At 38.7% G+C, this 26,239-nt stretch overlaps 2 protein-coding genes across 4 annotated transcripts in view; one reads left to right on the top strand and one right to left on the bottom strand.

The window, feature by feature from the left end:
* Positions 1–1,326: 1,326 nt before the first annotated feature.
* TRMT1L (tRNA methyltransferase 1 like) lies at positions 1,327–19,310 on the bottom strand. 3 transcript variants are annotated; one of them, XM_065745588.1, is made up of 16 exons: positions 19,118–19,310; positions 17,306–17,458; positions 16,125–16,235; positions 14,323–14,436; positions 13,624–13,688; positions 12,989–13,118; positions 11,116–11,239; positions 9,937–10,016; positions 8,729–8,975; positions 7,440–7,652; positions 5,954–6,144; positions 4,540–4,618; positions 3,624–3,790; positions 2,910–2,969; positions 2,464–2,590; positions 1,327–2,355 (listed from the first exon to the last, which is right to left on the bottom strand). In XM_065745588.1, exons 1-16 carry the CDS (start codon positions 19,233–19,235, stop codon positions 2,040–2,042), a joined length of 2,295 nt encoding a protein of 764 aa, XP_065601660.1. In that variant the 5' UTR covers positions 19,236–19,310; the 3' UTR covers positions 1,327–2,039. The 3 variants fall into 3 exon arrangements, with proteins under 3 accessions (XP_065601660.1, XP_065601642.1, XP_065601651.1); XM_065745570.1 differs by having other exon boundaries at positions 16,173–16,235; positions 19,118–19,303; XM_065745579.1 differs by lacking the exons at positions 16,125–16,235; positions 17,306–17,458; positions 19,118–19,310 and adding an exon at positions 14,535–14,554.
* Positions 19,311–19,525: 215 nt separating this feature from the next.
* The window catches only part of SWT1 (SWT1 RNA endoribonuclease homolog), a 32,885-nt gene continuing 26,171 nt past the window's right edge, over positions 19,526–26,239 (top strand). Inside the window, exons 1-3 of the mRNA XM_065745671.1 lie at positions 19,526–19,677; positions 20,348–20,416; positions 25,694–25,752. Coding sequence (XP_065601743.1) covers positions 20,357–20,416; positions 25,694–25,752 — 119 coding nt within the window. The 5' untranslated portion in view covers positions 19,526–19,677; positions 20,348–20,356. The remainder of the gene's footprint in view (positions 19,678–20,347; positions 20,417–25,693; positions 25,753–26,239) is intronic.

The raw sequence follows: 26,239 nt of genomic DNA, 5'->3' as shown, positions 1-26,239 counted from the left end.
GTGACTGGAAAAAAGGAAACATCACTCATTTTTTAAGAAAGGGAGAAAGGAAAACCTGGCTAACTACATGCTGATGAGCCTCCATGCCTGGGAAGACTATGGAACAGAATCTTCTGGAAGCTATGATAACTATGATAAGGCATGTGCAAAATAAGGAGGTAATCTGAGATAGCCAGCACAGCTCCAAACAAGCACAGGTCATTTCTGACCAATCTGGTAGCCTTCTACAATGGAGCAACGTCATCTGTGGACAAAGGATGAGCATCTGATGTCATCTACCTGATGGAAGTCTTCTGCAAGGCCTCAGATATGGTACCATATCACATCCTTACTTTTAAATTGGAGAGAGATTTAAGTGTGGACTATTGGGTAGATAAGGAATTGGGTAGATGGTCACAGCCATCAGATGGTTGTGGTCAACAGCTCTATGTTCAAGTGGAGGCTTGTTATTAGTGATATCCTTCAGGACTCCATTTTAGGATCACTGCTCTTTTATCAATGACCTAGAGAGCAAAGTAAAGTACACCTGCAGCAAGTCTGCAGATGACACAAAGATGAGTGGTTCAGCTAATACAATTAATAAAAAAAAAAAATAGGATGCTGTCATACTATCCAAAAAAAAAACCAGGACAAGCCCTTGTGAGGCCTCACCTGGCATACTGCATCCAGATGAAACCCCAGAACAGAATTAAGATGTGGAGCTGCTGGAGCAGGTCCAGAGGAGAACCCTTAAAATGACAACAGGGCTGGAGCACCTCTCCTACAAAGAAAGGCTGAGAGAGCTATGGTCGTCCAGTCTGGAGAAGGCTCTGGGGAGATCTCACTGTGACCTTCCAATACTCAAAGGAAGCTTAAGGGAGACCAACTTCTTGCACAGGCAAATAATGAAAGAATAACAGGGAAAAGTTCTAACCTGAATCTTCTCTATTTTAGTTTAAATGTTAGGAGGGAATTCTTTACTCAGAGGGTGGAGATGCCCGTCACAGGCTGCCCAGAGAAGCTGTGGAATACACTATCCCTGGGAGCAGTCACAGTCAGCCTGGATAGAGCCCTAGGCAACCCGATCTGGTGGGTGGCAACCACACCACACCAGGGGGTTGGAAACAGTCTTTATGGTCCCTTCCAACCCAAGCCATTCTATGATTCTAGGAATCCAAGTAAAATGTATCTACAGCTTTTGGGGAAAAAAAGAAAAGTCTGTTTGGGTGGAATGTTGTCATGTATTTAAAAAAAACACAAATGATTACCAACACATAGCATCTTTGCTCAGTCACTGAATCGATCTTTTAACAGCAAACTGTATTATTAACAAACTCTTCTGAACTTCAGATTGTGGTGTCTGGTCACTGTACCTTTTTTAAGTGTACAACCAAATTAAATCTTAGAGCAAACAAACTACAGACTGTGAGTAAAAATGAATCACTAAAGCTGAGTTAGGAACTGAAGTTTATGTCACAGTTTAGCAAAGGTTCCTTTCTGTTCTCACTTGTGTTAGGATTTTGATTGTAGGTAAATCTACAAAAACAAAACCAAAGGCCAAATTACATGAGCAATGTGGAGTTAAAAGTGCACCAAGTTAGCACTTCCTAGCTTGCTTTAGTTCACCTCATATTTTGTCCTGCAGTATTTCATCACCTTTACATGACCTCCCTTTGAATTCTAACAGGCCAGGTTTTAGGAATGATCATCTGATTCAAAACTAAGTTTACATTCAGAAATGCTTAAGACCTTTGGCCCCACCCATTTTTCTGGATTCTATTCTAGTAGCTTGGCTGTACACAGACCTGGTGCTAGCTACAATGCTCAGTGTAAAAGTGGATGTGAGTGTGAAAGAACCAATTGTCCAAAAACTTTCCCACAGGAATAGCATCTTGCCCATGCACACTGCTGCATTCACTGCTAAGTTCTAATTCTAACATGTCTTCTCTAATTAAAATCACAGGGGTTTCAAACTGTCAAACTCCAGGTCTGAAAGAAGTACTGGTGTATTTGAACAGAGTAAAGTTGCAAGTTCTGATCTAAACCCAAAAGAGCTTGGACTAATCAGCTGCACAGTCAGTAGGACAGTCTTCTGTGAACACAGTGGCAGTGTCTCCAGATTTATTCTCTTCCAGAAACTCATCATCTTTTGCCTTGCTGTCTGCAGCAGTTGGAAGCTGGTCTCCCACCTGGATATCTTCTGTCAGATGGAGAGGGCCTTCTGTCTGCCCCCCAGCATATGTGGGAGTGCTGTACTTCATGAGAACAGTCTTAAACTGTGCCAAGGGTGCATTGGTGCGAACACCCATAGGATCAAAGTGGGTTCTGCTGACTCTGTATCCAGCTTCAGAGAGATAGTTTAAGAATTTATTTAACCTGAAAAAGCCATTTAAGAAGGCATTAACACTTGCAATGATGGTTTGGTACAAATTATATATTAGTTGTTATAGTACTGTAAGTCTAGAATGTAAATGGAAGCCTTACTTAGGCATGTTCATTCCTTTAATACTGTGCCTGTGGATATTGTAGTAAAATGCAGGGTGCTCAGCACTGTTGTCAGTTTTTTGTCGCTTAGTCGCATTTCGTATCACTTCATTATTTTTCCTTTTTCCTGAATCACAAAAAAGGCCAGTGAAATCTGTGAATATTTACTAAGTCCACACACACACAAAAAGACCAAATAAACAAAAAAACACATAGCAACCACACTTTTATGTATGTATTTATGCTCAACCAAGTTATCAGTATTGTGCTTTTACCAGGAAATACGACTCTACATGAAGTAGAATAACTATGCAATAGAAAAATAACTCTTAAGTATGATTAAATATAGGGAAGTTATAGGTGAATACTACTTTGGCTTGGCTATCACTTGAAGTATAAAACCGTACTCTGAAGTTGCTGAAGATGCACAGAAACAATCTACTTACCAGGCACCACACTGGATTCTGCCAACATATCTGGTGTTTTAATATATACGCCACACTCTTCTAGAATATAATTAAGGGTCAAAATTAAGTCTACTGAAAAACAGTGGAATGGCAAAATGCCTTAATTAAACAGAAAAAAACAGAAAAAAACCCACCACCACCTCTCAGCCTAAACTCAGAAGTATAGTGAGAGGCATACACACATTTAATGTGCTTACCAGCTCAATAACTGAATTTAGAGGAGTATTCAAATGTATTCAAAATACAACTTTGTTTAATGGTATAAGAGTATGCATGTGCACAAAGTTGCTCCTTTTGGTGGAATGATTTGCTATTCCTGCAGAGAACATAGAGCGGGACAACTATAGTCCTCTTCTCAATGGCAGGTGAGGAGTAGAGTACAAGAGAACTAAGAGGCATGTACTGTCTCCAGCTCCTTGAAGGATCACACTGTATTTCATGGTAGTCAGCCTGCCTATATTATGCTTATTTGTTTCAGGAACTACCACAGTGGTTAAATAGGTATAAACCAGATTTCTGCTTCTGATAGAGCAGCACTGCCAAGCTTCACACTGAATTCAAAGTAACGATTATTTTCTAGACCTTATCACATATATGCAGCTGTTACCATTATGTTATCAAAGAGCAATCACTCTCTAGAACCACCACCGAGCCAGAAGTCTTGAGAAGAGGCTGCTAGTTTTTTTATTTTACCTTGTTTGTTCTCATCATAAGTATTATGGATAGAAAAATTCTTTGAAGTTGTACACTCAGCTTCACAAACTACCGTCTTCAAAAGTGGCTGAGCTTCATCTAAGCAATACTGGACAGCTTCAAGCAGCATTCTTCTAAGGAATCCAGTATTAAAGAGGGCTCCTGACCTAAGAAATGTAAGAAGTGAGAAGACTTTACTAATGAAAGCAAAACAAAAAAAAAAAGTTTCCTTTAAAAAATCATCCACACTGATTAGCAGTGACATTACAACAAAGAGCTGCATCATACTGTGTGCTTAACATAGCAAGACAGAACGGCGTTGTTTCCAAGGACAGTAGCATTGGTCTCATGCTAAAAACAAAAGATCTCAGGACTATTATTCCTACCACTGACTTTCTGTAATTCAGTTCTACTTTTATCAGGAAGAAAGGTATTGCTTTTAATGCTGCTTTGAAACCATTAGCAGACTTAAAGAATTTATTTTTGTTTCTCACAAGAGACAGTTGCAAAAATTATCAAGTAGCACATGTAAGGATTTGTTATATACGCTCTCTGTAATGTAAGTATCAAGTTATAAACAAATGCATGACATTTAGCAACTAGAGAAACACAGAGTCAGGTTTTCCAGTGCAGGACATACTAAAACAATTGCACTAAATATGAAGTTTAAAGTGAATTTGTTGTTTATTTTCTGGTTTGAGCACTATGAAGAAAACAAAAAACTGAACACCCTACTAAATTCAGAAAACAGAGTCAATTAACTGTTTCCTGAATTGCTCTCAACTGCTACACTTTCCTTATATAGTGATGAATGATCCAGCAGACTTGCAATTCTATGATGTGACTGAACAGCTGATCTCTAGAGGTCCATCCAGCCCCAGTTATTCTCCCATTCCACGCCATGCTCTGCACTTACCAGAGAGGTCCAAGAACAACTGCTGTCTTCCCAGGCATACTGCCATGACAATCACAAGGTAGCTGCTGGTAAGGATTTTCTACAACAGAAAAACAGGATTTCAGTTAATTTGGAATAGTCAGCAACGTTTACTATACTGAGATTGATACAGGTATGGAATAGGAGTTTACTTATGTATTTGAAAGGGTAAACAACAGCAAAAGTGCAAAAGTACCACTCTCACTTCTGTCAAAACACTGCTGCAAACACTGTGCTTAAGAAAACTCAGTAACTATTTTAATCTCTAATCATTGCTAAAATGACACTGAAAAGAAAAAAAAGCCACATAACTCGATCTATTTCTTGTCAGATTTCAAATGATGAGGAACTTACTAGTTCTCCTGCAATTTTATATATACAACTATATATATAGCTGTCCAGGCTAACAGTAAACATAAACAACAAAATCTTGAACATCTGTCAGATACATACACAAAATACAGCTCACCTACAAGGTTTACAAGCCATAAGTGAGACTGCTTGAAGGTAAAGCATCAAATAAACAACTTATTAACTAAGATCTCTACCGTAACACTGGACTTAACAGTTACTCATTTATGTTTGTAAAAGCAGGACTTAATCTCTTTAATGAAAGAGTCACTGCACAATTTTGCACCTGATTTCTTCGAGTAGGGCATTCAAAAACACAACACTCTTTCACAATAGTGAAATATCCAAGAACCTGCAACTCGCAAGTAAGATTTTTCCTTTTATATTCATTCCAACTATTACCTGGCTAGTCTACCCCCTGCTTGATTTTTGTATAAAACAGCTCACAATATGTTGGCTTTTGACAAAAAGGCTGCCTCAATTTATTCCCAAGTGTTAGATGAAATGCAGAAATGTGAACTTTTCTTACCAAACCTACAGTAATTATCTCAATCTGGCAATTACAAATGATGCCCAATCAGGCAAAACATACCCTCATCTGAGGGAAAGTGATACTGGTTAGTTCGCTGTATTTTCAGGTGACTAAACATGATGATATGTAGGAAAGCAATTTGACACTAAATCCATCAAGCCATCCCTGTATGGAAGAAACAGAATGGCAGCCAGCTGCCCCACCTGACAGCATATCAGGCATCCTTCAGCAGCTACAGCGAACTGCAGTATGTCTTGTCTAGCAACAAATCCAGGATATTTACAGCAAAATCCATGAACGTAACTAATCTAAAGACCTAGCATAAAACAGAAAGCTTGTATTAGAAGTACCTTTTCCACTTTATACGCTACATGCATCTTTACGTTAAACAGAAATATTACTTTCTTAAAGAGATGTAAATATAAACAAGGCCTTAACAAGCAAAAATAAAAACAAAAATACCCAAACCCACACAAGAATCATACGTTCAAGAAAGTGACAGCAAATACTCACCTTCTACCATATTGCCTTCTTTCTGAAAAATTCTCTCTTCACACCACTGGCAGTGGATGAGGTATCTTATTTTCTTTGCTGAATCATCTGCAGGAGATGGTCCCCTTAAAACTCTGACGACTACAAGAACAAAGTGTTCTAGTGCTACTGAAAGCAAGACTTCAATGCCTTTATTACAGCGGGCTGCAGCTCTATGAAGGAAACACAAACATACACTGTACTGAATCTAGTAGAGTAACATTTCCAGACACCTGAAGCTGCTGAAAGAATCCTGAGCTCACGTGCTTTCTAGAAACTGATATTGAAGGCCTAAGAAAGCAATCTGGAGAGAGTCATTTCTTAAATGCTTAGTTTAGTTTACTTCCCATAACACTGTCACACTTCACTTTTTCATTACACTTAGAAATACTGTTCTGTTCTTTCATCATCCTTCTATCCCAGAAACAATCTACTGCCAGGATAGCGCAACAAAAATCTAAACAAACTAGATGAAAAGCCAAGAAAGATGAAATTTAGAATGACACACATGATGGTAAATCATCCAATAGTTAATTAAATAAGGACTGTGGGAAGATAAGGGAGCAGTTCCTGGGTAGGTAAGCACTGAGAAGACAGGCTTAGGAGAGTCGGAACACATAAACCACCTGAGCAGCTAAAAAGTTTAACCTCATCCCACTCCCCAAATGAATTATGAACTCAGGTTCATAACATAGTTTTAAAGGTCACATTTAATTAGATGCAGTGTAATTGTGTCTAAGAGCATTCTGCACAGAGCAACCTATCATAGGAAGGAAGATCAAAAAATTAAAATCAAAATGCATTCCAGTCAGTTTTTTAGCTCTGCCATTCTGAAGGGGAAGAAAGTATGTGCAGAAGTCTTACTTCACAAGCAGTTTGTCCAGTCCTATTACCTTTATCATTTTTTCCCCACGATTAGAGACTAGATTTTCTGCCTTCATTTGTTTAACAGGCTGAAGGATATATAAGCAGGCATGCCCAACCCATGGCCCAAGCATAGTGTGTGGCCTGGCCCTGTGTCATCATGGGAGTGACTCTTCCCCACTGAGCAGCTCAGTCTGGCCCTGGGCATGCACTTGCCACTCTGCGACAATCAAACCATTGTCTCAACACAATTACTCTTCACTCAATGTAGCCTAAGCAAGCAAAAAAATTGTGGACACCAATGATCTAGACATGTGCCCAAGGGTGGGCTGGGTCATTTGGCAGGGAATAATGGCTGCCATGATGGCACAGGGCCTTTAATTCAAAATTTACATTACTAAACTTTACATAGCAAAGTACATTAGTTACGTTTACATAGAAGCATAGATAAAATATGAAGCATAGATTTTGTATCATGGAGCCTGGCTTTTAGAATCCAAGAATTCTGGAAACTCAGCATGCATAACCTACAGCAGCAGTTTGAAATTCTGTATCAAAAATAATTTGCTCCCACAAATAATTTGCTGATTTGTTCTAACAATACCTTGCCACAGCAGCAATTACTGTTCTGGCTGCCAGCTCCTTGTAGTACTCTGTTCGGACAATGTTACAGCCATAGTGACGCAGGGCAACGTGCTGAGCCTTTGCATACAGGGAACTAATGTCTGTGGACGTCAGTGACACGATTCCAAGATTCCTCACATTTCTGAAGGCAGAATCCAGGTAATTCACAGAAGTTCCAAATGGGTCCAAGTGTCTAAAGAGAAAACAAGTTGCACTATAGATGCTCAACCATTTATCCTTCTTTTTATAAACAATGCATGGCAATTTATGTGCTAAGTAGCTTACTTTCAGCCTTAATATCTGCTGCCTTAATACCTAGCTGAGATCTCAAGGCTGAACAGTACACAAACATTCAAGCACTTACTATAATGTCTGTGTTCAATGTATGCATCTGTAAGCCCAACCTGAAAGGAACAGAACACTTCCGCTGAAAATTAATGTGCTGCAAAATGCATTACATTAAATCAAGTGATGCAATAAGAATTTGGACCTGTCCAGTAGCATGGAAATGATGCATTTAAAGTTCATAAAAATAAACAAAAGCAAAAAAACCAACCTGACAAATTTGGGGAGTATACTGACAGGACATAGGATAATGGGCTTTAAACTAAAAAAATGGTTTAGATTAGATAAAGGAGGCAGATATAAGAAAGAAACTTCTCAGTGATGGTAAGCCCCTGACAAAGGCTGATGAGATGTGGGTGCCCCATCCCCAGGAGCTGCTCAAGGCCATGCTGGATGGGTCAGTCTGATCCACTGGGAGATGTCCCTGTCCACAGCACAGAGCTGAAAATGAGTGAGCTTTAAGGTCCCTTCCAATCCAAACAATCTTATCATTCTATGATAATGCTTCCCAGAAGACTAACATCATATTTGGAAATTACTTATGAAAAGATTTTATGATGGTTTTAGGGAGGATCTGAGTTACAGCTGATCTCTCAATTTGCACAGGAAGAACTAGGACTAATTCTATGATTTGGTGACATTTCTCTTTGTCACATAGGTAATGTTACTATACCAAAAACTGTTGGGCTTAAAAACTTTACATTTGTATTTAATTCTTGATGTCAAAAGACATTTTTCCAGCAATTTCTAACATATTAAAAAATAATTTTTAATTTTCTGTTTCCACGATTTGTGGAAAAATACATCAGCTACCTGTTGGTTGCTTCTTGGTAATTCCAACTTACATACACTAGGGTGTAGGGTAGAATAAGGAGTATCAATATCAAAACAGAGAACTTATTAAGAGAACTATTTAACACTTACATAAAATCAAATGATCTCAAATGCATTATAACATTTGCATCCATTTTTGTCACCTCAATGGCATCAGTACTTTCTTCTCCATCTCCTACAGCTTCATCATTGTCTTCCTCCTTACTGTTCACTTTCACCTTCATTTTGTTTAAATGACAGTTTTCCTGAATCATCGTCACAGAATTTTCATTACAATCATTAATTGTAACTTTGACAGAACTTCTAAGGTGCTTTGCCCACTGTAATCCCATTATACCTATGGAAAGACAGAAACGTAATTCCATGATGGAACAGGAAGCTGGTTTCTGGTTCACTGAACTAAAAAAATAAAAATAAAAACCCACATCCTTTTAAATGCTTATAACACAACAACACGCTGCAAGCTTTGGTGTGTTCCTGCAACAATTATCTTGGTGACTTTATGCATCACTCCAGAGATACTCAAGCTTGTGAGAAGATGGAAAATAGTCAATTTGTCACCTTCTTGTAAAAGAATTGGAATTACAGACCAAAAGATCAGTGATGGAGTCACAATCTGTAGTGAAGACCCTTGGCTTGCTTAATGCTCCAATACAGCGAAATGCAACCTGCAAATATTGTTGCTGACTTTCAACCAACTTCAGGATTATACTGTAGAAATGTAGGACAGGCTGCAGCTCTGAAATCTCACCTGGTTCAGAACAGTGACAATCTTAGGCAAAATGCTGAGTGGCTACTGTTGGTCTAACTGTAACTATAGGTTTACAATAGCAGACTGATAATATTGCAGATTTCTTCAGATTTCTGTTCCAGAAAGTTACTGGGCTCTAGCAAGAACAATTTTAAAGTTAGCTGAAGTTCAGAATTTTTGTATTCAGTTAGAGAGGATGCTGTAAAGAAACCCTGGATACACTATTATTGTTTAACCAGAGGTTGGTTTTACAGCCACAACATCTCGGAAGACTTGAGATCTTGATTGCACACCTACGAAGACAGCATATCATGGACACCAAGACAACTGTTTTTAAGCACATCACTCAACTGTCTTTTAAAATTATAAGTAATTTTTTCAAAGGTCCTAATCTAACCTCCTGAAGGCTGTTTCTTTTGTATGGAAGCCAATGACAGTCTGCCTAAGGAAAAATATGGCATATTCAAGCACAACAATATTTGTTAGTACTGATTTCTACAATTTCTTACTATAAGATATTAGCTGAATATTAAGGATTTGATTTTACCAGTAGCACCAAATGCATCCAAACATTCTATTGGTTTACGTTCCTCTGCTAAAACAGCTAGTGCGCAGAATATCAGTTGCCTAGAAAATAAAAATAAAACATTAAAAAGCCATTAGAAATTGATAAATTTTTTTCTTCCTCTTACCTGTTTCCCTTGAACACCTTTCTAGAACAATCAAGGCAGATTACCTTCTGAATAAAAGGACTGTAAATCAAAAACCTTTACTAACATTGAAAGTTTACTTTTAACTTCCTTAATGGATATGTTGTCATTTCATATTCAATTTAGTAACTCAGCACATCAGAAAATTCTTAAGTTAAGATCCCAAGTCACCTTACAAGTATCTCAAGCAGTCTTTTCTCCTTTCCCAGCATGATCTGAGGTTACCCTATTAATGGCTCTGCTTTTGAAAGGAAATGAGGAATTAACCACAAACTTAGCTGGCTTTCTTCAAAAGCAAGTCTTAGTTTTCAAAAACATATCTGAACTAACTTTAAGCCTGGAAGACGAAATATTCGCAGCACTGAAACAAGGGGCCAGCACAGGATAAAGTCTAGCCCACTGCTTTGGTGTTAACAGCTGTGAGACAGAAATCATTTATGTTTTTCCTAAAAAGAACTTTTCTTCCTTCAACTTTTCTAATGCAAATATGAGAAGAAGCCCATGAGAATTTGACATCCAAGAAAAAAGAAGGCCTAAATAAACAAGGCCTAGAATACTAAAATGATAAAACATAGGTATGCTGCACTTCAGTTAAAGGAGAGAGAGTAGTCACCAGCCATCAGTATCTGGCAGTGATTCACAGAAAAAGATGTGAAGCATGTACAAGGAAATAAGTTTTCAAGAGTGCTTTTCTTTTAAAATCCTGTTCTTCTGCATACTTATTATTATATTCTTAGCTGCTTCAGAAATAACAAGATTTCTCATATAGCTTTCCTGTGTTTCAATAGTATTTGTCAAGAGTTTATTGATGGAAAACTTTCCAAAATTAACAGAAACTACCCTAGCAGATAAGTTAAGAGCACATCTAAACGGAATTCGTATTCCAGAAACCTTCTTGCTACTCATAAAAGCCATTTCTCCTCTGAACAAAATATCCATTTTTCCTAACACATCAATATTTTACACTACAAAGTCACCAACTCTCCTACATATCTTTCCACTCCCCATTCTCTCACCTGTTAAGCTTCATTTTGGGATTAAAATAGGAATCTGTTTTTTGAGGTGTGGAATAGTTGGGAAGAACCCGCACGTCTGTGTCTGACTCTTTCAGCACTTCATGAGATGACTTGGGAGCAGGAGCTAAAAAGAAAGTAAATGTTGAGCAAGGAAAAAGTGAGAATTGAAATTTAAATGAATACATTTGCTACATTACACTGAAATTTTGCTCCCAGGTAATCCAGCTGGCACACATGGATCAGCAAGCTACTACAAGGAGGGAGAAACGAAGAAATAACCTATCTTACGCTCTGGAAAGCAGCAGATAATGATCAAGCTCTACCATGATTTTCCTGCCATAGAACACAAGATTTGGTTCTTAGTTGAGTTCTTTTATGTATCCAAGATTTCAGAAAGAAAGCCCAGAACCCATTTGTTCTGCATGTCCAAATAATATTTTCTATGTACTTAAACCACTTTGAATATGGTCACAAACATGAACCTTGATCCAATCCATTTTAAGTTTTCAAAATGCTTCATTAAATGTATAGCTAGCACAAGCATAGGGACAATTTCAGTGTTTAAGCTTTGTATATTTTTTAGCAAAACAAACTTTCTTGATTTGACAGCTGTAACACACACTGTCATCTCCCAGTCTAAAAGTAGTGAAATTTACCTAGAAATAACCAGAAAAAAGCAGTAGCTTTCAGCCAAAAGACACCTTTCTGTGCACAGCCTGCCTATCTCACAGTGCTTTCAAGTATGCAGGCTGCACATCTGAACAGCTCAATCACATGCTCCAAGTTCATAGCCCTCAAGATTTGTTGAAGCATCTCCTAAGCACCAAACACATCATCCATGAACTTCTCGTCTCCCCAGGTGGGAAATTAACCATGTGCATTTTAAATAAGAAGGATGAAATCTTTACTAACTAGTCTGAAGGGAATCGTACAGAGATACAATGTAATAGACAAGAGAAACCTGAAGTTAAGAATATGTAAGCACGTCCTACTGCTACTTCACAGACATGCAAACTGATCCCCAGGCATTAAGTTGTTATTCCTAAACTGCAGACTGACAACAAAAGTAGGTGTGATCCTTACAGTCTCATCCTTACTAGAATCAGCTAAAATCTACACATCTACAGACAGACAGAAACAAAACAAACAAACAAAAAGAAGAAGTTTCAATAGTGAACAGTCCAGACCATAATGAAAAAAAAACTTAGTTTTTACACACTAGTGAATCAACAATAGAATTTTTGCAAATAGAAGAATATTTCTGAAAATAAAGGAAATAACATTAAAACATCTGATATTCCAATCATCTAGAATGCTTTCAATCTCATTTATCCAAGCTTAGAAACAAAATGTCTAATTCTTGAGAAGGTCAGATGACTATTATAATCTGAAGAACTACTAACAGCACCATCATGACTCTCCAGGACTGAAAAAATAGTCAGCTGGTTTTGTGAATTCCTGCCAGTGATGGTTAATTAAAAAAAAAAAAAAAGACAAACATGCATGCAGTAGAGTTTTACTTAAGACTGATTTTCTAATAAATGCAGCCAAGGGGTGACATGAAATTCTCTGTGCAAGTTTTTTGTTTTTTTGTTTTTTTAAATGGGCACCATGTTCTCCACAGCATTGGAAAGGCAGAAGCCTATATTTACAACATTAATTTGTTTGTGAAGATCATAATATCTATCTCTACAAACAAAGTAACTGGTTAATGCAGGGACAAAAATCACAACATTCCAAAATTTTTCAGAGAAAAAAAAGAATTCTGAAAAATTAAGAGCAGAATTCTCATTAGTAAGCCTGAATAATTCTGGTTAGGAATTTTTCTCACATTTGTCATATCAAATGTTCTGCTTCAGAAGTGAGAACTTACCTGTGATAAATCTTGATTCAGTTTCTCCTTTATTCACATGGCGATTAATATGTCCTATCATATCAGTTCTTCGTGGAATAGTTGCTGAACAGATAATACAGTGGTAATGGGCTCCCATTTTTGAAAACATCTAAGAAATAAAATGAACCATATTTATGTATTCTGAAACTACAACTATCACTAAACACAGGCTGATGAGAAAGTCATCTGACTTAACTCTATTACACCTAAAACATTGTGAATCTGCAGCCATGGAGACTGTAAATAGCCATATCCACAGAGCCAGTACAGCACATAGCCCTGTCACAGCATCACAGCCAATCCAGCTGCATGACAGCACTCCTTATACTCAGCACACTGGGATGGAGCTGAGATACACACTCTGCACGGTGCAATGACTCCTCCATCTCTTCCACATAAAGCTGCTGTTTACAAGATCTGGGCAGCTGTCCATCAAAATACCAGAGATACGACATTCAACTCCCCAGAGGGTTACATCAAGACATTACTCTGGACTGATGCACATTTGGTGTACCTCAATAGAAAGAAGTCATATTTTTCAGACTAAGGATAGCTAGCTCAAAATCATCTATTTTCTCCATTACATAGGCTAAGAAACAATTCAGCATTTTTACCTGATCTGCAATGAAGTTTGGCTTTGCTATACGACAAGGTAAGTGGCAGATACACATTCTGTACCCTGGAAAACAAAAGCACGCTACAAGTCTGATAATTGTTTCATTTAATTTAATTTCAGTTTTGCCATACTCTGGATAGTTATTTTATGTCCTGCAAACTCATATCTTGTTCATGCTCACTCTTTGTTCTTAAAACTTCTTGTGAGGATTTTAATACATTTTATAAACAGATCACAAGAGTTCAGTTATGTGAAGGATAAAGCTACTAAATACTGATAGAATCAATTCTTGAAATAGTTATCTGAACCCAAAGAAACTTTACGACAAGGCAAAAAGATCAGTTGGGTGAAGTGGTAGCAATTGTGGAAATCATTCTAATACAACCAGAACATTTATTAATGTAGTTTTCAACAAATATATTTTATTACCATGACATGCCAAGCATTTGCTTTATTTTTAACAAGAAAATGCAAAATCTGAACTATTTTGGCATGTAAAAAAATAGTTATTTTATTTTTAATTTCTATTTTACACCCTATGGCAAAATTCACTGTCAAAATATGGTTCTGGTTTAGAGCAGGTAAAGTGTGTAAAACTCAAGCTTAAGTAAAGAGAAGCTAAAAAAGACCACAGAACAATGCCCACCACATCCACTATCTTTTTTGGTATTTACCGCTGAAAGACAACTTATTTTACCTTCAAATTCAACAGAAATTTTCCAGTGCAAATTTTGGAGGTGACGATGGAGCTTGTGGCCATAGCAAGCTTTAAATTTATCTTCAGGACACAAGGGACAAGGTTTCTTTTGAGCTGAAAATACAAACAAGGAGTATGAGGAGAAACATGCAAAATGCAGTTACAATGCATTTTAAAAGAGATGCATGTTAAAGAAAAAAGGAGAGTCCTACCAATGGAATTGAAGATTAGTTTCCCATGTTCTAGATCAGGGGTAGACAACCTTGCAATATATGGATTGCCTTTGCTTTCTACTTTATAGAATACAAACAAAAAACATGATTTCTTTCAAGATCATCATTTTCTACCACTGTCAGTTTTACATTCTTTATTTTTTTTCTTTTATTATTATTTTAGAGCTATTTGATCCTGATGTAACTTCTGAAGAGTGTTGCAGATGGGGGAATTTTATAGATATCCATAGGCTTTCAATGTTTCAAGAAAACCCAATCAATTACAGAACCTGTCTTTCATGCTTCTGAGCCTCTAAACATGCTTTTAGGTAAAACAAGCGCCCAGTACCTTTTTAAGCTGCAAAAATATTATGTTATTTTGGAAATCTTGCATCAAGAACACGAAAGCAAGTGCAAAGATCTCTAGCAACAAAGGTGTTGAAGCAATCCAAGAACAGTCCAAAATAAAAGCTAGCTCCTGGGAAACACATGCTGTGCACCTATCTGTAGGAATTACAGATCAAGGCATGCATACAGCTGCTTCCACATCTTCTACTGCTGAAAATCAAACAACCTCTCATGCAGAACTTAGCAGAAAGGTTTGTTTGAATAGTACAGGATGAATTTTGAAACTTGCTACACAGCGTGGGTGTTGATATAATAATGCAAAATCCCATGCCACTGAAGCCAGAAGAAGTGGCCTACAGATCAAATAAAACATCGCTGCTCTCCAATGTTGATCAGGCTCAGCTACTGTCATGTTATTGAATCTCAAACACAAAGTAGTAGCAATAAACACAAGTCAGTCCATTAGCACACATGGTAAATCCACGGTAGAAAGACAAAATGACTGTTGAGAACAGGCAAGGGAAGAGAGTTGTTTTTGTTTAAATCAGTACCTTGGATTAACACAGAATTCAGTTTGATAATGGTTAAAATCCATAAATACCAGACCTAAGAAGTACGTATTACCTATCTCTTCATTAAATAAAGAACGATCTAACTTTCTACAGTTTTCCTCTTGGCATATTTTTTAGTCAGATTAAACAGCTACAGAAGTAGGCTTTGATTTCCACCAGTGGATACCCTAAGAAGATTATTAAGGTGCACAAGCTGTACGATGTAGTTTACATCCTCATGTTTTCCTTGATTTGCGAATAAAGACCAGATTCAGCTGCAACGGCTGACACTTCGTACTAAAGACATGCATGTAATCTGAGAAAAACTAGGAGTTGTTAAGATAAGGTAAATAAGGAAACAACTGAAACAGAAAGTTCAAAAACTGTAAAGACAATTAGCTTCCCTGCTACTGTGGCTAAACAGAGACTAATGAATCTAAATGAGACTGAACTGCTGATGTATGTATAGCCTAGAATAAACATTCTGGTAATCCATGCATGCTGCCAACATCAAAAACGCAGAAGAAAGGGCATCAATTTACTGAAAGAAGTACAGCATCTGATAATAAACAGAATAAATATTATGAAGGTTTTTTTTTATCAATCCCATAGTCTTTGAGCACCACAAACAAATAAAGAACAAAACAAACGCAATATCTGAAAAATGACTACTAAGGAAGAATGTAAATACCTGTAATGTGAAGATCTGTGTTCTGGGATACTGCCAAGGTAAACTCACCTTCATTCAGCTCAGCTAGTTTCTCTAGATCAGCAAGCTGTCTTTGAATGGAAAGGTGTTTCTCTAAAATCAGAGAGATTCAAAAGTTAAACATACTCTTTTAAAAATGCACTTCTAGCTTACTACTATTTTATTACTCAATCCATCATTACAAGCCTACTATTAGAAAAGGTCAATAACACCAAATGGAATTGGTATTATTCCTTCTTCCCTTCAGTTTCCAAGCATAAATATGGTAGAAAGAATAACTTGAAAAATTAATCCCTAGACTGGTTCTTTAATATCATACAGATAATTCTGCTTGCTTTTTAATGCTGACACACATCAGAATTCTCCACTTTAAGTGATCTTCATTTGTAAAATCAAGCTGAAAAGAGCAAGCCATATATAATTTGCTTCTGACTTTACTGTGTGGCATTGTTACTGAATGTGAACCATACACAAAGCAGTATCACCCTATGAACTGCCTGGCAAAATTACAATGCCAGCTGGAGGTAGATCGGTTTTAAGTAGTAACTCTGTAATATACAAATCAGGACACATTCAATTCTAGCTTTTTTTTTCTTAGAATGTTTGAGAACATCTAAAACTACCTTCCCATTTTTCAACTTACCAATGGAAATAAATAGAATTTGCTAAACCCTTATCCAGCAAATTCTGTTGGTTGCATCACACAGAACATCTCAGTTTATAGTGAGACTGATTCCGCGTGGGCTTAAAACCTTTTCAACGTTTATACAAGATTAGTCTTTCACATTTTCGTATGTGAAGAGAAGAACTGACTAATGAGCAAAGATGAGACAGTGAATATTAAAGCTACGGTTAAAATCAACTCCTGCTTCCCCATTTCTGTGCTTGGATATTCTCTTACACCACTGTCACATGTAGTAATTTTTGAAGGGGCTTCAAGAAATTAGAGAAAGGGGGAAATGGCATCTCACTTGAAAGATATTTTCAACACTGTACGAAAAGATTTCATACAGACGCATGGGAAAAAGTACTGATACGCACCAGATGCGTAGAAATTCAACTGCACACATTTCATCTACCTTTCCTCCCCCACTATTTCTACTTTTCTCCTGCTCCTTTGCTCAAGCTCGCAAAATAAATATTCTTACAGTTTATGAGCAAACCTCTTGGATAATCAGATGAAACATCCAAAATGCTACTACTGGATTCCGTCATGGATTCATGCTCTATTCCTTCTTCTTTGGTTTCTACTTCTGATTCAGCAACTTTCATGGACAGGCTGTTGCTTTTCACTTTTTTACAGTCAACTTCACCATCTTAAGAAAAGCAAACAAAGAAATAAAAGTAAAAATGTTACTGATACATATGAATTGTAATATTATGTTGATTCTCTTTCAGTCATATTTGCTTCCAAGCGAATATTACTAACAATTGTGAAAGAGAAAAGTTGTAAAATCAGTGTACTTGAGAATAATACTGGAAAGATTATTGCTCATCCTTGGAAACCATTATGAGATGATGCCATCCAGGACAGAAGAAACTATTCACCCATCTGTACTATCAGATGCTTGAAGCTAACAGGAAAGCGTTTGCATTTTATTGTCTTGCAAAATGTAGTGTGAGCAAGACAAAGCAGGTAAGATGAGGTCCAAAAACGCTTAACTATCATACAGTACTGACAAAAAAAAGTTTTAAAACAGAAGTTAACTGTGGCTAGTTGACTAATCTGAAAAAAGCAGGTAAATAATTGGAGAAGTAAACAAACAAAGAGTAGTAAAGTAGTGGACCTCAGGGTAAAAGGTAATCTTGATTTCCTATATGAATGGAATGAATGGGTGGGCTGTGACACGAACACCACCAGTAAAGATAACTATCTTGAGGTTTCAATCCGGTTTTGACTATAAGAAAAAGTATAATACCTCCAAAAAATGACCTTAGGAGCAAAAAGGAAAAAATGCGGAGAGCTTGCATATTGAACAGTAGTGCCCCATATCACTCCACTAAAAATATATAGTCCTAGGAAAGTTCAAGAACAGAGCATAGCTTCCTAGCCATTGAGAAGCAACAGGACAGGCTAGATGGCTTTTCAGCCAAACATGACACCTGTAAAGAAGATGTCAGCGGCTCCCTGTCACTCCAACAGAATCTGGGGCACACCAAATCAGCTGGAAAAATCACCAGATTTCTGTATAACCTACTGCTATGTTGTTCTAACTAACCTACGGAAAAAAAAAAAAATCACGATCAACACTGCTACTCAAAGTATTGCTATATTTCTCACAGACCTATTTTTAAAACTGAAAGCTTACCCGAGATACTCTTCTACTTCCTGTCCAGTCATCTATTTAAAAGACAAAAAGCACTCGGTGGCATTTTCTACACATTAATAAAAAGAGACAAAATCAAGTTGTCTTTTCCGGTACAAGATCTCTCACAACGCGGAGAAAACCATTAATTTCACTGCAAAGAGGAGAGCACGGCGGTGCCTGCTGCGCAGTGTAGCTGGTCTCTTTGCAGCTCCAGAGCGCGTGCTAAGTCGGCTGAAAAAGACAGCACGTGCGTATATGTGTGGTTCAGACGTTCACCCGTGTGAGGAGCATTCTCGCACACCACCCCGCTGACAATCGCACCCCGCGGTGTGTTACTGAAGGGGGGATCCCGGGACTATAAGTGCTGCTCGCAGGCCCGAAATCAAAAACGGGCAGTGCTGCGAGGAGAGGAGCGCCGTGCTCAGCGCTAGGGCCCGCGCAAGGCCGCTGAGCCCTGGCCCCGCGCACGGCCGCGCCGTCTCACACCGCGCCCCCCGCTCTGGAGCGGATCGCGACAAGGGGTCCGGTCCGGTCCGGTCCGGTTCGGTCCTGTCGGGCTAGGCCGGGCCACGGGCTGCCGACTCCACCTCAAACCCGCCACGACTTTCTCCCAGGGCCCAACCCACGCGGCGCCCCAACCGCTCCCCTTAGCACGGCTCCCCTTACTGAGGGCCGCGGCCTTGCTGCCACCGGTGGGACTCCCTCCCTCTTCTGCCTCCTCCTCCTCAGCCTCCTGTAGCTGCTCTACAGACAGTACGGTCTCTCCGGCGTCCGCTGCTGCCATCTTCTCCGGCGGAGCACGAGAGCTCAGGGGGCGGGCAGACCGCCTTACCCACACGCCTTTTCCCGGGTCGGGAGGGAGGCGCGGAGCACCGCCTACATTTCCCAGAACATCACGGTGGGCGGAGGGGAGAAAGAAGAAAGGGTTTTCCTGGTCGGTGTGGTGGGCTGCTGGGTGCAGTGGCCGTCTACTTTCGAGTGGGCTGCTTAGGTTCAGCCGGAGGGAGCGTGCGGAGCGACGGGACCGGGAGCGTTCTTCTGTGCGCTGCGCAGCACCGCGGAGGGAGCCCCGGCCGGCCGCGCTCCTAGGCCCCGGTGCCTCTCGGTGCTGGGGTTGCGCTTCCCTCAAGTAAGAGCGGGGCGCGTTGTCCGGGAACGGGCTGTGCCTCTCGGAGGCGACGTGTTGAATTCTCAGAGCCTGAAATAACTGGGTAACGAAACCTGCAGTAAGCGGAAAGGCTTTTCAGCCCCGAGAGCGATAAGATCGCGGTTTGAGCCGACTCTGTTCGTAGTCCCTGTGGGACGGGCCGAAGGGCAGCCTGGTGTAGGGGGTGTCTTGACGTGAGAGACAAGGGCAGGCCTTGCAGTGCTGGTCTGTTGTTGACCTTCTTGGGGCCGGGCATCGCGCTGGCCTGAGCCTCGGCAACTACCTCATGCTTTGCTTCTCCTAGTTCTGCTCTTAAATTTTTGCTAACAACAAGCTGTCTTGTAGTTTGTATAACTACAGCTTCACTTACTGCTTCATTGCTCAGTATCTGAGAAACCCGCTGTCATGTAACACTGGGATGAGGTGTGGAAGCGTTAAGAAGTTGGAGCTGCCGTAAAACTCGAGGGTAGTGTTAAAGATACGGCAGAGTGTTTGTCTCTGATAGCCTGGGGTGCCTCCTGGTCGAAGTTGTATGTCTCAAGCAGGTGGTAGAGCAAGGAGCAGCCACCCTTTCTTAAGGGAAGTTCTCTAGCGAAATGCGTATCCTTGGAGTTGTTCAAATTTGCTGTGGTGTGTAATGTGAAGAGGAAACAAAGGAGTATTCTCAGTGCAATTAAAATATTTTTTAATACCAGCAGGAAATAGAAAATTGAAGTAATAACAGGAGCACTATTTTTTTTTCTTCTTAGAATTGAAAGATGTCTAAAAAGAAACTGAAGAAAATAAAGGAAAACAGTTTGGATGGTCAGGATGACAAAGTAGGTACATCTGTATTATTATATTTTTAATTTCTCCTCATGAAAGAGAGTGAATTATTTAGCACTGTTGCAGTGGAAGAATGAATCAAATGTTAAAATGAAACGCTGTTCACCAAGAGCAGCAGAAGGGTTGATTGTTCAGATAGTTGTAAGTTCCAGCCAGGTTTTGTTTTCCTTCAGAGCCCCTAGTTAGGCTAGGTATCAGGAATTATTATATCTTTCTCTTGAGGGCTGTTGAGCATGAAAATATTACCAAAACTATTATTCTCTTTGGTTATTCTTTGTCTTGAACCGATGTTTTGATTTTCTGATTAATTGCAAATTAAAAAGTGTCTTAAAAAATGACTTTCAAATATTTCCTCTTAACAAGTGAGATACAAATCAATTACTAAAGTTAGATGTAGGTTCTTAGTACATGATATATATCTGTATAAAATGCATCTGCTGCTAATATGATGCTCTCCTGTAGCTTTGTGCGTTGTTTTTTCTATTGCTCATATATGCTCCTGGAAAGTTATTTCCTGCAAGTAATACATAGCCAGTATGTCAGTAATTTAATAAGTCCAGTTTGATAAATTTTTCTATTTAATTTTGCAAAGAGTATGTGAAATGAGAGAGCTTTTAATTATCTTAATATGAATGTTTCAGGAAGTAAACATTTTTTGTCAGGCATTTGTAGTGAGTGTGATATTTTGTTCTGTTAGCCCAAGTTACAAACATTGGAAGCTTTTTGCTTATGCTTGACTTTTAAATTTCAAATATTTTTTTAAAATTACTCTACACTTCTATGCCACCTTAAGAGTACTGAATCTGCACTGTTGCATGTCTTCAGTTTGTTTGATACAGAATTAGGTATTACTGCATATAAACACTGCCCTGTGCAAAGAGACAGTGGGAGCCTAAACTGAATATAAAAAGGATAAGGAATCTTCTGAACAGTAGCAAGTGTATCTACTCTGTGATCACATTAAAGATACGAGAGATCTGCCTATACAGATGAGAAGCTTTCTGTAGAGCTGTATTTGGGTAGTTGTAGGATATTTTATTTTTGTGGTGTGACTGCAGATAACAGAAGATTTAATGCTTGTCGACTTCTAGCAATTAAGCTTGTAATTCAGTAAACATGAATGACTTGCTGCAGTGTAATTTGGGATGGCTTTAAGTGTCGATGTCTGGAGGAAGTCAGCCCTGCTGTCTCGGTATCATGGCTGCATAACATCAGAGGAGATGATAGCGTGTATACCATGTGTAAACGCTGTGCCTAACACAACTTGTTCCACAAGGATGTTTACCAAAAACCAATAATGCTGAGAAAAAAGTAGCCATAGGAATGTTTGCTTTAGGTGACCAAATTAATTTTGAAAGTCATGGAATTATCAAGAGCTTTTTTGAGGAACTAAGCGATCTAAGTCGAAAATAAATACTAAACATACCTTGAAAACTCATGGTTGAAGGGGAAAAGAAGTGATAAAGCAGTAATAGAGCAGATGTTAATAAACCGATAAAGCACTTTGATTGTGATTTGACTATAATAATGTGAGCTGACAGCTCTTCCTGCAGCATATTTCATGGCATAGTTCAAGACAGAAACCTTTAACAGCCACTTTTTTATTTCAGTGCTTTTGCTGCTGTTCAAGCTGTGATTGTTTCTGAAGTTTTCAAGATTTCCTCAATTTCTTGAGAGCTCCGCTGGTTCCTCCAACCCTTTTATTAAATAAAGCACTTTTAATTGAAAGTACTTTCTAATGTGAAAGTAGAATAGCTAATGTCTTTTAGGCCTTTGTGAGCCTCTAGTTAGGAGGATGTCTGCCACAGTGACCTAATAGCCTTGCCAAGTCAGCATGGTGCAATTACTGAAGGAGCAATTATTTGTAAAATGACAAACTGTTAGAGGCTTCCTTATCTACATCATTCACATTACCTTTCTCTGTTTAAGCTGTCTGCTTCATGGGGTAGAGTTCATGTCAGCAGCCTGTCCTGCTGCTGTTCCATGTTCTCCCTGTAGCTGCAATACTGAGCTATTTCTGTTTTCAACCAGTCGAAACTGTGTTCCAGTTACTTGGTGATGCTGTTATGATGCCACGTGCACTACAGGCAGGCCAAGCAGTAGTGTAACTGCCTGCTGTTCAAGTGCTTGATGTCTGGGGACCATCCTTACTGTTAGCCAAGCCTGTCCAACTGTGTCTTCAAAGTGTTTCCCCTGACCAGTAAATCTGATGGGGATCAGTAACATCTTTTTTTGAATAAACCCTTCATAGAAATACCCTGTCTTTGACCCTATGTAGATGATAGTTGGAAGCAGGTTTTAGGTGACTTTCCTATTAAATTTCATAAATATATAAAAATGTATATTTTACATGCTGACTTTTAAAATGTGTGAATCTGAGGTGTGTTTAATTAGTTGGGGTTTTTTTTCTGCTTAACTCTGGGCTGTGTGGCATGTTCACTTCTTTTTTTCCTCTTGTGTGCCTCTTAAATATAAAAGTCAGAAGGATTGAGGCCCCACTTTCACAGTCTGTATTTGTACTGAAAATCAAGATCAAGCAAGCTTTTGCCCTTCTGCTCCTACTATATTTTGGAAATACACCAGGAAATAGATATATATGTAAAATATAAAGGGTGTAGCACCACCAACTAATAGTAGCAGCAACTAGAGGTAGTAGAAAGATGACTGAAGTCAGGAACATCTGTAACATAGCAGTTTGGGGATGATTACAAGTTCAACAAACCTAACTATATTATTACAGTGAATAGATTTACTATGAATGACAATCTTAAGTATATTTGCTGTTATATTACTATTATAGGTATTCTATTAAGGCTATACTTACTGCAGTATTTATCAAGAACAAGATGTTCATCACAGCTTTTATGTATTTAGACTGTGTGTATGTATTCATAAAATTAATGGTAGTAAGCCAGTCCTAGAAGGGAAATCAAGGTTATTCTGACCTCAGAAGGGTACTTTGAGAGAGAGGATGGCCTGGAAGAGATCTGCAGCTGATGTTGGAGGAGACTGACTGCTCCCAGGAGGGCTCAGCTGGGGATGAAGCAATGGATGGAGTCTGTCTGTGATGCTGAGGTAGAGCATTGCAGAGCTCAGGAGTGATTTGCAGTATCACAAAGTTAACCTGGCACTCTAGAGATGCTTCTGCCTGCTTGAAGAGAAAGAAAAAATAATGGAGGAAAAGGAGCATGTGCAGCACAGAAAGGTTCTCAGAGAAGCTTAATTTTGGGTACAAATCAGGCCCTTTTTATATTTTTGAGACATAAGAGGATATAAGACATCACTACTTTAAGTAACCATTGGGTGATGTTCTTTTGTCTTCCTGAGGCAGTGATGTTTCTTGTTCTACTTCATTTTCTTTAAAGAAAATTAATTTTCGTGTAAATTCCTTCTTTGTCAGGCAGTAAGTTGTTTACTTTTGTTTACTTCTGTTTTGTCTTCATCAGTGGTATCTCTAGGGTGTCTGCTGTTTGTAAGGATTTGTCCACACTTTTAGAATGTCTCAGGTTCTGAAGCTGAAGGCCAAGTCCAGAGTTCGGCAGTAATTTTATGTCAAATCTTCCTCATCAGAGTCAGGTTAGGTCCAAAACTGCTTTAATCACTCCACAGTTTGACATGCAGTTGCTTATGTTTCAATGATATTAAAAGGATGCTGTTTTTTTTACCTAAAATACAGCTTCTTTCACTGATAAACTTTCTATGCTGCACACGTTCCCTTTTTCCTGTTGTTTTTCTTTCTCCTCAAGCAGGTTGAAACTTTAGGATATCAGGCTGACTCTATTACATATGTACTCATTTGATGGTAATATCTGTAAAAGCTTTTTATCAGTGTATATAGTCACAATATTAATCACAGTATTCTTGCTAGCTGTGACTTGTGTAGATCTGTAATAAAAAGAAAACCTTAGAAGCAGCCCTTTGTCCTTATGTATTACAGACTCCTATGAAGTCACTGTTGTGATGTCCATAACTGCGAGCTGGGTAGCCCCCCTGCTTTGGATGATGACACTGGTTTGTGTCAGAAGTGGAATTCTGTGAAATACAGAAATTGTGGATGCTTGGGAATAGACTAGGAAAAACAGAGAAAAGGGCTAAGAGATAAGGGATAGAAAGCTAGGATTCTGGAATAAGCATGAGAGGAGGTGGTACATGATGTTATTTCATCTGCTCCCTATTTCTGACCAGTTATCATCTAAACTGAACTGAGGTATAGACATCTTGCCTACCAGCTGAGTAATAACTGTGAGCAAACCTTCTCACCCCAAAGGTAGGGGACAGCCCAGAACCCCTTCAGCTCTCCCATGTGGCAGTGGGCTGCGTGCCAGGATTTCCTCCTGAACTGGGATACCTCTCAGTTACTCCTGGTGATTAAAAAGAAATCCTTACTCACAACAGACTTGGTGAGGGACTAGTGGCTGGCTGTGCTGTGTAGTCTTAGCTAAGTGATTAAAAGGATTGGTAGTGCACATAATCGTTTAGATGCAACTGTTGACCAAGTCTGGGACTGAGGTTATATCCAACTGCACCCAGACTTGTCTGGGGGGGAATCTGGAAGGCAAGGAGTTTGACTCTGAATCTTGACTTAATAGGGTGGTCTTCCTGATGATTTTCATCTGACTTAGTCCTGTGCGCAACAAATAATTAAGTGTACCATGCCATTGAACCTTGTTAAACCACAGTTGTATTTACCATTGAGCTTTGTTACAACACTGTTTTGTGTCAGTATTACTACTTCCTCCTTATGAATGAAGGACATGGAATCATAGAATGGCTTAGATTGGAGGAAGTCTTAAAGATCATCTAGTTCCAATTCACCTGCCATGGATGTAGTTGTCATCTGCTAAATAAGGCTGCTCAGGATCTCATCCAAGCTGATCCTGAATGCCTCCAGGGACGGGGCATTTACTGCCTCTCTGGGCAGCCTGTGCCTGTGTGTTGCTCATGTCATGTTTGCTGATGCCATGTATGCTGTTGATTTCAGGGCTGGTTCCTAAGGGACTACTCAGTGGTTCCCCTACTGACGAAGCTGAAGGATGAAAAATTAAAGAGAGGAGTTTGGGGAAAAGGATTATGGGGAAAACTACATTTAATAACACTTCTCCCCTTTGGATCTTGACAGGTCTGCAGCTTATTTTCAAGGTTTTTCAAGGTTTGCTTATTCAAAATCACTGTGGTTTTATATGAAATATAAAATATGAAATCTGTTCCTTCTTGTGAAGAGTTTTTTACAGCAGTTTTCTGTAACAGCACTTTGATTCTTTTTCTTTCAGAACTCTGTAGATACGAGGTCTCACAGTCAAACTGTGGAAAGAGAGAGAGAATTTGAAAGGTAAATTCTTACCCTGGCATTAGACAGAACTACTACTATTGTATTACTTTGAATACTGAATTTAAGACTTGTTTTCCACCTGCTCACTAAATAAAATATTGATCTTTTAATTAAGTGTTGACATTGCGTTTATGAGTAGATTTGAGTGGATTCTGTCTGAAATAGTCTAAGGTTGTTGAGAAAACAGGATTCAAACATTTTAGAGCTCTATATAAAAGTATGTCATTACACTTCAAGTAGGAACAGTATCCTTCCAACACTACTGTTATAAAAAGCCTTCTTTTTCTGCTTTGAGCACTACCTTGTTGATCTATACTGTATATTTCATGTTCCGTTAGCAAAAAGTAAGTTACCTGAGGCAAAGAAAGCAACCTTTCACCTCAAGCATAGCAAGTGTATACAGTATTTGAAAAAAAAAATAATAAAGGAAGAATGTTCTTATGAATCCTGAGATGATAAAGCTTTGGATTGTTTCTTAATTATGGTA

Source organism: Cyrtonyx montezumae, unplaced genomic scaffold (assembly GCF_038088225.1).
Source record: "Cyrtonyx montezumae isolate F1298 unplaced genomic scaffold, pur_monq_1.0 scaffold_1, whole genome shotgun sequence".
Lineage (NCBI taxonomy): Eukaryota > Metazoa > Chordata > Aves > Galliformes > Odontophoridae > Cyrtonyx > Cyrtonyx montezumae.
The sequence above is the reverse complement of the archived record's forward strand: the minus strand, read 5'-3'. Positions and strand labels throughout refer to the sequence as shown.